At 45.2% G+C, this 12,844-nt stretch overlaps 1 protein-coding gene across 3 annotated transcripts in view; it reads right to left on the bottom strand.

Moving 5' to 3' along the window:
* Positions 1-12,844, bottom strand: part of bean1 (brain expressed, associated with NEDD4, 1) — a 45,215-nt gene extending 32,371 nt beyond the window's left edge. For 2 of the 3 annotated variants that reach the window (XM_023790822.2, XM_023790823.2), the window contains exons 1-3: positions 10,032-10,702; positions 8,890-8,964; positions 8,186-8,314 (exon numbers count right to left, since the gene is read on the bottom strand). In XM_023790822.2, the coding sequence (XP_023646590.2) occupies positions 8,186-8,314; positions 8,890-8,964; positions 10,032-10,155 (328 nt within the window). In that variant the 5' untranslated portion in view covers positions 10,156-10,702. Of the gene's footprint in view, positions 1-8,185; positions 8,315-8,889; positions 8,965-10,031; positions 10,703-12,680 lie in introns of those variants that run through there. The other variant, XM_023790825.2, reaches the window with a different exon arrangement.

Below are 12,844 nucleotides of genomic sequence, written 5' to 3'. Positions count from 1 at the left end.
TGAACACAGGAAGGTCTTGCATGCTGACTGATGATGACGGTCAACAGCTGATCTCTCTTCCGTCTGATGGCCAGTTACAGGCAATTTGATTTTTTTCTGAAAGGTTCCTAAAGCCATCAATATTGAGGAGATAATTTCATTTCTTAATCAGGTTACAAATAGTGCTTGATCAGTTTGGAGAATAGGATTTTACTGTTTTGCATTTGTTGGCGAAAGACATAGAAAATCAGAGATAATCTTTGGTTTTGCTATTATACTACAGCAGTGGGAACCAATTAGTGTGTTTGTATGAAGAAAGTACGACTAAAAAGGAACCTCAATAACTGACACAACTTGCCCCACTAGAGGGGATCGCAAATCCCTTTCATCATGCAGAATTCACTGCGAGTGGCTCCTTTATATAGAGCAGCGCAGAAAGGAGCCGCGGAGATTAGAGGATCTCTAGTCCATCTGACGACTCGTCTCCCCGAACGCCGAGAGGGCAGAGCGGGGAAGCCAGGGCGGCTGCAGGCGATTAATTTTGCTCCATGGGGCGTGACAGCCCACTGGGATGCACACGCCTGGGAATGGCACGGCCTCTGTCCTCGTGAAGCCACAAATTGGAGTTAATGTCCTTCAGGGCACTGTCTCACAGCTCCAACACTCCCGGACTCAGAGGTTAAGGAGCTCATATAGTTACCGGACTATGAGGTGGCAGAACCAAATCCCAGTGGGAGAACAATTGCTCAACCATAAACCTTGGTTCTTGGCCTGAGTGGTTTCAACACATATCCGGCTGTATACCCAGACATGGATGTCTCTGTAGAGGCTACATTTCATTTTTTTGTTTAGCAGATGTTTTTACCCAAAGCAACATGCACATTTTTGAGAGACTGGGGTCAACCAGTCCCTGAAGTAGGGGTTAAGGGCCTTGCTGAAGGACCCAATGGTAGAATCAACCCATGGCTGTCGAGAGTTTGGAAATGAAGAGCTTGCCTGTTTGAATATACACATTCTGTCTGAATCGGTGTTGACATTCACTGGGCTGAGGGTGCCACTCTTGTGCTCATCCTGCCATGTCTGGGGCCAGCTGTGTTCCATTTAGAGCAGTGTTTCCCATTCAATTCCTCGGAGACCCCCAGACCCCCACGTTTTTGCACCTTCCCAGCTTCCTGCCAGACAATCCACGTACCTGGACTGTCTGAAGGTCCCTGAGGATGGGGTTGGGAAACACTGATATAGATGATCCACAAATGGGCAAATTAGCAGCTGGCGTTCCACCCCCCCCGCCCCCTCTGCCCGACCATGAATTAGAGTCGCAGCAAATTGGGCCGGTTAGAATCTGAATGTCTTGCACCTTCTTAGAGGCACAGTGTGTAGGAGCCGTCTGTCAGTGCCCGAGAGTTTTAGCAAGTGCAGTGAGGATATTTGTGGTGATTGGGTGGAGCGGCAGCTGGCTAGTAATGTGCAGAATCAGAACCTAAAGTGATCCCTCTCCTGTGAGCGCAAATGTAGTGAGCAACTGTCACGAGTCGCTGACCTTTGTCGTCACTACAAGGATGGTGACTAAGCCTCGGAAATCAGCACTGCTTCCTGCCTCTTCCCCGTTTGTCGGCTTCGACCTCCTAGGTGACTTTCTCCAGCTATAAAGCTCTAGACGCATGCTAAATATATTCTCAGCTTTAAAAAGGACATAAAAAACATATATTTATAAGAGTTTATCACATTCATCTTCCAAAGTCTTATCCTGGACAGGGTCATGGGTGGGCCCGAGCCCTCTCTATGGCAGCATATGGCACAGGTCAGGGGTACAGCCCAGGCAGAGTGCCCGTCCTTTATAGTGTACATGCGCATAATCACATACTGTCAGAAATTTAGAGATGCCAGTGCGTGTCTTTGAACGGCAGAAGGAAGCCCAAACTGCACACAGGGATCACAAAAACGTACACAGTCGCGGCAAGTTTTCAGACTTTTCAGAGTAAGTTCCTAACATCTTTAACCCCTAAGCAACCAGTTACTTGAATAATTTATAGCTCCTAAAGCATGCATCTTCTGATATCATTTAATGTAGTTATACCAAAGTTATTGCCTGCACGGGGACTGCGTGTGACATACAGCGGCAGTCTGGCTAAAGGATAATGCTTGAAATAGCCCAGCCTGCTCCCCTGTGATCCAGGTCTGTTCTGGCAGCAACAAACGGGGCTGGGAGAAGGGAGGGGGGTGTTGATGGGACTCACACAGAGGGGTCAGTCTGATCTATGCATAGAGCCACGGACATGTGAGCTGGAGACCGGGTTGCCTGGAGCAGCAGTGGGGGGAAGAGAGAAGATGCCTTCACCTTTTCAAGCTGCAGCAGCAGCTGTGAAAGACAAATTCATTGGCCTGGCTGTCTGATGTCTTGATCCAAAGGGACCTTCAGTGTTTACCCCTTTATTATAAATGTATAGCAGAGTTCTCCTTCTCAAGGACCTTAAGCGCAATGTGCAGGATGGAGCTCTCCTGGGGTTCTATGACCAGGAGCCCAGTTCCTGATGCACTAGACCGTCCTTTGCTCATGATGTCTGCAGAATTTCCTACGCATCTCCTCCTCTTCCTCCTCGCATGTAATTCATCTAATACAACAAAGGCCCATCTTCGCTATTGTTTTCGCTGTCATCTCTTGTGAAATTTTAAATATATATCTTATATCCAGTGAGAAATGCATTTGCATATGTCCGCCAGCTGTGTCTAGACTGCGAGAAATAAAATGTACTGCAGACTGAGATCGAGTATGTTGATTACAGTCTTGCTTTCCTCATTCTTGATGTCGACAGTCGTGCTGTCAGAATGTAATTCTTCTCAAGCAAGAGACCCCAAAAAACTATTAAATAGGAAGAAGTAAATGCACTGTGAGGGCTTTCTGTGGCAATGATTTTCTCCTATTAGGACAGAACAGATCCTAATTGCAAAGAAAATAGCTTGTCTTCCAGAAGCCACATGGTGAATTCACCTGACATCTGCCAGAGGCATCTTGCCACCTGCAAGCTCTTAAATTGTTTTTCAGTGTTGAGAGAACTGGAGCTAAGCCCTGAATATAGATATGGCTCCTGTACAGGCAGGCTTTAGTTCCTCACGCATACACTATCTGCTTGCTCTGTATGTTGTTGCATCAATGTTTATTGAGTTTGTCGACATTCAACATAGCAGTAAGGCAGTATGCTTTATGGTCACTGCTAAATTGTCAATAAAATTGATTCAATAATCTATTGTCATGGCCGATGAAACCAGCAGTGTTCTGTTACTAGAAATCAGACTCATCAGAGGGGACAGGCTGCATTTCCCTCTCATCTTGCCCTGAAGATAATGTGCTGCCTCTGAGATTTGCAGGCTCTTAGCGTTTCTACTGGTTCATTCAAGCTTATGGTTTGACTGTGATGATAGTTCATGGGGTCTGTTTGCAACCATAACACATCTCTGGTTGGATGGCACCGTTCTTCAGGACACTTCTGATACTTTGCAGAATTTGGCCCTTAATGTTCAAGCAAGCATAACTATATTGGTAATAGGGCATAAAATAAGACTAACGTGAGGATTTTGATTAATTTTATTTCATTAATAATTGATATTGGTTAAAAACATATTAATAGTATTCACTGCTGAGGTTCCAAAGGCATGTTCTTAATAACCAATCCATCGCTCTAAGTAACGTATGCCCTCAGTCAGCTGGTCAGTGCCTCCATTTGCCTGTCACCTATGCACTCTAAAATATCGATCCGCATATGTCCAGTGATGACTGACATGATCCGATTCCAAGGGACTCTGGGCCAAAGATGTTGCCGCCTGTGGGAATCTTAATGCACGACTCCTAACTAACACACAGACCAATCCTCAGACAAATACACAGAGGCAGCCAATCCTCAGACAAATACACAGAGGCAGCCAATCCTCAGAAAGAAACACAGAGGCAGCCAATCCTCAGACAGATACACAGAGGCAGCCAATCCTCAGACAGATACACAGAGGCAGCCAATCCTCAGACAGATACACAGAGGCAGCCAATCCTCAGATAAATACACAGAGGCAGCTAATCCTGAGACAGATACACAGAGGCAGCCAATCCTCAGACAGATACACAGAGGCAGCCAATCCTCAGATAAATACACAGAGGCAGCCAATCCTCAGACAGATACACAGAGGCAGCCAATCCTCAGACAGATACACAGAGGCAGCCAATCCTCAGACAGATACACACAGACATCCAATCCTCAGACGTATACACACAGACAGCCAATCCTCAGACAGATACACACAGACAGCCAATCCTCAGACAGTGTGTATCTGACAGCCAATCTTCAGGCGTATACACACAGACATCCAATCCTCAGACAGATACACGCAGACAGCCAATCCTCAGACATTGTGTATCTGACAGCCAATCTTCAGATGTATACACACAGACATCCAATCCTCAGACAGATACACACTGACAGCCAATCCTCAGACGGATACACACAGACATCCAATCCTCAGACGGTTACACCCAGGCATCCAATCCTCCGACAGTTATAAGCAGACATCCAATCCTCAGACGGATACACACTGACAGCCAATCCTCAGACGGATTCACGCAGACAGCCAATCCTCAGACGGATACACACTGACAGCCAATCCTCAGACGGATACACACTGACAGCCAATCCTCAGACAGACAGCCATACGCACATTTGATTTCTCATTCTTATTCCACCTCAGACAGAGGGTACATATAAACAGCCAAACATATACTCATACTCATTTAGGTGCACGTGGTTTCTAACGACTGACCCCTGTCAAGACTTACAACAGCCCAGCCACAAATACAGTAGGATTTCCACACACACACACACACACACACCCCAGCCAGCACTGGAAAACCGGAGGCTGGATGCTCTCTCTGCTCCTCACTTCAGCCGCATTGCCAGGCCCAGTGTGGTGAGGGTGATGGATGCAGCCTCAGTCAGCTCTGTGTGCGAGCGTGTCTCGCATCGGCAGGAGCCCTGCACGCTCTCCTGCGGGGGGGGGGGGGGACGCTGCCCGGCGCCGCCGCGCCCCGTAACTAATGGAAAGGTCTCGCCGCGAGGTGTGACGGCAGCTGGGAGAAGGTCACCATCCGGAGCGGGGGGCTGCAGTAGCCAATTAGTCAAGCGGGCGTGCTGCTTTATTAGGGCCACTGCTGGGGGGCGGCGATACGTGTGTGTGCGGGGGGGGGGGCCTTATCTGTACCCTATCAGCTCAGTGATGTGGCCCCGCCCACACAGCTCCTCAGGTGGTGACTCCCCGGGGGGGGGGGGGGGATGGGATCTGTCAGCCAAGGTGGAGATGGAGGTAATGGGGGGCTGAAAAACACATTGAGATGGGGGGGAGGGGCAGGCTATGGCTTATTTACAGCTGAGGTGTAGCCATTCTGCCATTAAGGAAATACTTATAAAGATGTATGTACTGTATCTGTAGTATCTGTAAACCGCAAAAAGCCTACAATCAAATATAAAAAGCTCACGAATATACAGTGATATATATACAGTATATGGTCTTTTTAATTAAGAATATTCCAGTATGTATCTGTTATCATACAGGCACCATCCAACCCCATTAGTCTGACCCTGACTGGTATATATGGATGGATGTAACTATTGTGCAAGAATGCCACCTGCTTGGATACAAGCTGGACTATGAAAGAATATGAAAGAATCTGACCCATTGCTGGCAGAGTCCAGCTGCATGCACTGGTGATCTTTTTACTGGCTCACAGTGAGCCAGTTACAAGGGCTCATTCGCTTGGCACTGGAGTCTTAGACTTCACAACTTCAGCCTCCACTGTGTAACAGATCCACTTTTTTTAAGATAGTGGGAAGGCGTGAACACCTTTCGGGGGCACGAAGTGTCCACCGTATCTGTGAATTTCACTTGTGAAAAAAAAACATGTTTTACAATGTATATGTTTATGTCATCAAAAGTTAGGCACAATGATAACTGTGGAGCAGTGTTTCCCAATCCAGTCCTCGGGGACCCACAGTCCCCCATGTGTGTCTGTGTGTCCCCAAGGACTGCATTGGGAATCACTGCTATAGAGTAACTAACGTTTGTCACATGACCTCAGGACAGGATAGCATGGACACTGCAGAGCCTCCAATTCTTAAAGGCTTTACGGCTCCTGGACTAAGGGGATGCAGATGAGTGCTTCGTCTTTTCACATGCATTGTAAACCAGTGATCCCCAGGCTCTCACGGTGGAGAATCTCCACCCTATAAATCATCCTAAATCACCTTAGTGGAGCAAGCTGGAAATTAGTATCTATTACGCCGGTCAGTTTTTTAAAATGACTAAGGAGATTAATTTGTTACCATACAGTCTGCAGAGGTGAACACAGGTGAAACCATGTAGAGAGTAATGTATGACAGTCTGGTACTCATGGGAATAGATCTGCATCGTTTGGTGACAAATAATATAGCAGCAGGTGGCTCAATGGGAGAGACCCAGCCCTGGTTAAGATCCACTTCCTGACTCTTTTTAATCCAATGCAACATACAATGCAGGGTCAAGGCGGACCCTGGAGCAATTGGGGTTAAAGCCCTTGCTCAAAGACCCAACGATGACATGACTCTGCTGACCCTGGGATTTGACCCAACAATATTCCGATCACAGGTACAGTTTTCTAACCTGCTGAGCCGCACTCCGCCCTATTGAGTTTCTTCTGTAAACAGCTAGAAATGGGTAGGAAAACCTGGCTGGGCTACAGAGCTTACGGTAGCTTCTAGGCTTTGGGCAGCTGTTCTGGGTGGAACTCTGTCTGGAAGGCTTTTGATGAACCTGGACGCTGAAACACACCCCACTGGGTCAAGAGAGAGGTGTTAACTATAACAGAAGTACTGAGGCCCCCTCACTAGGTCCGATGCTCAGAATCCAACCTATGACTTCATTCTGCGTCTTAAATGAAACGGAACCAAAATGGAGGGTCCAGTCAAGGCTATTGCTATGGGCAACTGTGATATTTCAGGAATGAGATAGATGACTTATGAATTATATATCACGGCAATGGCGGGAAGTCATATTAACCAGCTAAAATCTCTTTGGCAGATGACATTAGCGGCCATGCCGCTGTACCAAATCATGTCCGGATTAGATGTTTCCGAAATGTACTTTTCGACGCTATTGGGGCTGAATCGAAATCTCACATGAGGGAAATGGGTTTCCAATTGTGTTTTAGTACATACATTGTTTTCAGTGAATGTAAATATGTCTCAGTTTACAGTGTTCATTAAGACAATGCTGCAGACTATGCAAAACGTCTTATCTGCTGTTTGTGTGTGTGTGTGTGTGTGTTCTTTTTTAATTTATTGTACCATAACCATGCATTAGGGAGCCCAGGTCTGAAATCTGCAGCCAAACGACCATGTGCAGCCTCTAGTTAGCAGCGTGATCGTGAGTGGGGAGGATCTGTCTCCTTCTGCAAACAATTTAGAGAAAGGTCAGGACGCATTAGCGGCCATCACAAATGTGCCGCATCTGGGGGATACGCAGTTACCCAGAAAAAAGACCAGGAAGGTTGTTTACTGATTGGGTTTCAGATGCAAGCAGAGCGACGGACAGGGATGTTTGACTTCTACAGTACATACTAAGAGTACAACACACACAAACTCCTGGTTACTATGGGCAAACCTTGGAGGAGAACTAAAATGTAGAAGTTTGAGGACAATCCAGCTCTGATAAGGCTGAAAAACCTGCGATCATGAGCAAGTTTTTTCTGCGCTTTTGTTAGCAATGATGTCAGCCGTATCGACCAGCCAGCTGCTTAAATGACACAGCTAAATCAACCCAAGACTAAAGAGCTTGGCCGAATTACACCAAAGAGACACGTGTCACATCTCTCGCAGTCTCTAATCAACTACTGACAGCTTGTTTTTCTTGAGGGGCAACACTGACGGGGTTTTCGAATAAATAGAGATTTTTTTTTTGATTTCCCCGTATCTGCTGTAATAGAGCTTGTCAAAATCATTTGATTAACATAACAAGATGAAAATGAGTAACCAGACACATCAATAAATGGTCTCGGTTCTGTCTGGAAGGATTAGTCCACAAGGCCGCTGTAGTAGGGGTGAAATCCACCACGTCGAGCACAGATGACAGAAGATGAAGATGGATGACTCTAGCGCACAGGACGGCGGGCGGGAATCGCCCAAGTCTCCCTTACCTGAGCAGATCAGTTTCATCAACATGTAATCCCTGCCACAACCCCTCCTATTATAACATCGCAGCCAATCGAACAGGCAGTTCCCAAAGTTTAGCTCCTCCTTCCTGCACAGAAGGGTGACTTCCTCATCTGAAAGGCAGAGACAATACCAGTAAGGCTCCCCTCTTTATGTTTATGCACCCAATACACCCATTGTTTAGATAACTGATTGGCTTCCACAAGGCTTCCATGTTCCTTAGTCTCTCCAGTCCATGGGCGTCCAGTGTGGTGACACATACATCCTCTTTGCTTATCCAGTGTAACCAGTTACAGGCATCCAGTCAGATTCCAGAACTGACACCCACCACCTGTGGGGCTCCCAGAATCCCCCGTAAGTTGTGTTGGGGATTTCTTTCACCCAACATGGAAGTTCTCAAACCAATGCATGTGCGTCATTTATGGAAATCTGTCCATGAAGGCATCGGGCCAGAGCCTGACAGTATCTCCGAGGAAACCAAGAAATGCCTGAGCATACTCTGAGTCATCTTTAAGAGTCACTGCATACATTAACCGTTGTGACTCCTCCGTGAAGCAGTTCCTGCAGTACTGCTTCTAGCTGCTGATTTAAAACAACGTAGCGCTCTCGCTAATGGAAGCTAATGACTAGTGCTGCTCGTGTAATGCATGCAGCAGACTGTGCGTGCCGATGTAATGCTTTTACTTACAGGCTTCGGAGTAGTTCCTGTCAACTTCGATTGGTCCTGAGGTGCTGGTTACCAGGGGGAGATCGAGAAGGAGTGCTTCAGAGGAGAAGAAGGGAAAACAGGACTAAAACAGGCCACAGTATATGCTCCAGACGGCTTTGTTTTTCTGTGAATGGTTGTGCACTTGCCTCTCCCAGCAGCAGAGCAAGCTGATGTGTCATTTCTGCCCCCACCGGGCAAAAGCACTGATTGGACAAGCCACCCTTCACCATGGCAATAGCCTCCCTTACTGCTTCAGTCAATAGGAAAGGGGGCTTGAACATGGAACTGCACTCAATCTGCAGGCAAACTAACCATCAGCTTTGTAGGATAATGCAAACAAGGCTGTACACCTTGAGGGATGTATATGAGTGTGAGGTAAGAAATGTCCAGTTCTGCTCCAGTATGGTAAATAGTCAGCCTCTCCTTGGAAAAGAGAAACTAGTCATCACTACCCACTACCTGCTGATAATATGGGTCATATAAGTTGGTCCAGTCAAAAGACACGCTATTTATTCCTAAAGTGTGTGAAAAAAAACGAAAGCAGTAGCCGAATTGGATAGATTCCACTTTTTTCCCCTTCAAACTGATCAAACTTAACATTTGCCCGGAAATTATTACAACAGCGACATACAGTACAGCTATTGCCCAAAGAAAACGATAACAATAACCGAGCACGTTATTCTCATCCAATACCCAGAATAGCCCAAAGCTACCAAAAATGTCAGGGATTTTAGCGGATAAATGCAGCAATTTCGCGTCAGCGCTAACTAGGGACAGAAATAAGTACAGTATACCGCACAGTTTCAAAATAGGTGAACACTACAGCTACTTTAGAGAACGAAATATTTATTGTTAATAGGCTGACAATGCCATACAAAGAAGGAAACTGCATATGTGTGCATAGGAAACATAGCAAACAGTTAAACAGTTATAGCACAAATTTTATGCATTCGGTGGATGGAATATCCAGCATTAATAATTAAAATCTTATTTAAATTCGGAAGCACATGGATGCTTATTATTAGTACTACCATGCATTAATCCATGCATCAGCAGTCTATCACTTGCCTTCTAATACAAAACAATCGTATGATCGCAAAATGACTAGAAATGTCACCTACCCGCGCCGATGTACAATATCCCCATACGATTGCGGTTTGCGACGACAAGCTCTGGTCGACCAACTAGTTTAAGGAAATGGGTTTCTATGGGTGCCGTGCCATGAATTGTGTCTCCCGGACTCATTGTTTATTTGTAGCCGTAAGGAGAAGCCAGGCTCCGAGCGCCGCAATCTGCAGCATCGGGCTGCCGCGATCCTCTCCCGGGAGCCTGTGTCGTCTGCCGGTGGACCACTGCAGCTCCTCGAAGACCTAACCTCCTAAAATAACATCTCTGATCGAGCCCACCGGGACCGCGTTAGGACGGCATGTTTACACTGCCATGCATAATAACGATCGTTGCATTTTCATTAGGCGACAGCTTTTCCACCAGCATCCTTGTCCACTCAGCCTTGTGCTGCATATTATAGATCTGGATGTTTCAGCTCACATGACAGGCAAGCGGTCAAAGAATGACATAACTAGAGCAATGCCCTCTCAAAAGGCACCACAAAACCGCTCGATACGATTAAATGCCTGCTTCTGTCAGCCCCTTTGATTTTCCATCAGAAAAATTATGCTCGGTAACAAAGTTAGCGTGAATCTGCGTCCATTTCCCTGTCTTTACCCTGTTAATAACATACATTAAGATTAGCATGATATAGCCTACAGAATAGGTGTCTGTGCAGAGAAGAATGGCGATTAGGCATAGTGATTGACCACTAGAGAAATCAGGAACTAGCTTTTCTTCATTAACAGCTTATGCTTTAAAGTCATAGGCATTATCAATTATTTTTACTCTATATATTATTTTTTAAATGAAATAAGGAACATTCACCCAGTGTTGTTTTCCATTTGTATAAACAATTTAAGCATGAAATGTGCGTTCTATGTGTATAAATCTCCATGTTAGATTCTCGTACACTTATAAAATGAAGTTGAATTTAATCTTTTTACAAATGTCTTTGCGACTCCTGCTGGTGAGACGGCGTTATTCGAATGAAATGGTTATTGCGGTCTATATTTCGGTGGCATTTCATGTTACGCGCGTCAATTCGAATTAGTATTAAAAGAATTATATTGTACATTACAGTAGTGTAGATGGCATTTATAATCTCCCTATTCAGTGAATTTTCTACGATTATTTGACACTTTATCCTAAGGGTGGGATTATATAAAAAAAATCTAGGGGCAAAAGACTAAACTTAATTATAATTTGCTTTATAATTTGCTTCGATCGTTATAACCCGCCAAGAAAAGCAGCGTTAAAATAATTGAAATAAATCCACAGCTCTACACATTAACCCGTTGGACTTAAATCCAGTCCTTTATAAATACACATTATGATTCTTCAGATACAGTATATTACATATTTTACAGATTTTGAATCCTGGGGTGTTATTGAGTAATAATTACACTACGCCTACTTTGATGTAACATAACAGAACTAAAAAATGAAGTAAAAAAAACAGGATCCAATTGGATCCTGTTTTTTTTTTGTACTAGGCTAGAGAAGTGTCACTTTTTGCTGTTTTTCTGACAGGTTGTTCCAGATGTACTTTATGATTTCATCTGCAAGTTCATTAATAAGATGGCCGTGATGCTGCTTTCATAGTCCTAGTCTCTTACTGGCAACTTGGATGGACAGCAATTTGTGTAACTGTTTGCCATGTTTCCTATATAAGCATAAATAGGTATTACATTTTTTTAAGAGTCGAGCCCTGCGATGGTTGGGTATTCCTTGCCTTGTGGCCCTTGTTTCTGGGATATACGCTGTAAGCCCCCCCTCCTCCGGCCCAGTATTGGGCAGGTGGTATAGAAGATGAATGAATGAAAAGTTTTTTTTTTTTTTTAATAAAACATTTTGATCATTTGAATGCAGCCACTCTGTCTGCAGCACATAAATCAGACCGTGCTTATCCGAGCCACGTGAAACCCATTGTGGTCCATTGTGGACCTTTCATTCTAACTTCTGGTCACTGTATGTTGTTCTATACAGAGCTGACTTCCCCCCATTATTGTGTGTAAATTTCCTATGGTGGAGATACTGATGGTTGTATGGACATTTTACCTACTGGAGCAGCTGTATTCACTGTGGGAGCTCAGCACCGGCTGCATGGTCCCCTTGTGCCCCCCACTTCTGGGAATCAAAGCCTGGACCATCTGGCCCAGAGGCCAGGGTGCTGCTCTGCAGGTGATGTTAGCATGTGGAGGTGCGTGACCAGAGAAGGTCATCACCATGCCGTAAAGCCATGCCTATGTCCTGTTCAAGGTAGAACTATCTCCGCAAAGGTGAGAACTGGACTCAGAGTATAATCTAAAACCCATCACCCACTGGTGACCAGGACCAAGGTTGCATCACTGGCCCTTTTGTATGCATTTACCTAGTGGATGAATTTGGTGTAGAGAACAATAAAAGGAATAGCTTAAAAAATCCCTGTAATAATAAGTTATTGCACAAGCACTGCCACTTGAGTACTGATCATGGCACTGTTTTTTAATGACCGGCACAATCTAAAGAGATATACGCATACAATTGGAGTAATAAACACAACTACATTTCAAAATGCTACAGCATCACATAAAAGTACGAAAATGTTGCACGAGAACCAGTGGAAACCTAAATATATACTGAAGAGAATGTTTAGCCCCTTTTGATTGTATGATAATTACCTGATGAGGTATTATTTCCTCCGAGCATGAGGACGCTGCCCGTGAACAGGAGCCGGCACGCCTTCATTCCACCTGAAGTAACCTGATGACGTTGGCTTGCGTTGGGATTGTGTATGTAAGCCAGCGAGGACGGGAGACAGACCAGTCAGATGGCTCTGTGCTTC

The sequence above is a fragment of the Paramormyrops kingsleyae genome, chromosome 11, assembly GCF_048594095.1.
Source record: "Paramormyrops kingsleyae isolate MSU_618 chromosome 11, PKINGS_0.4, whole genome shotgun sequence".
Classification (NCBI taxonomy): domain Eukaryota; kingdom Metazoa; phylum Chordata; class Actinopteri; order Osteoglossiformes; family Mormyridae; genus Paramormyrops; species Paramormyrops kingsleyae.
Note: the sequence above shows the minus strand (reverse complement) of the source record. Positions and strands in the feature narration are given on the sequence as shown.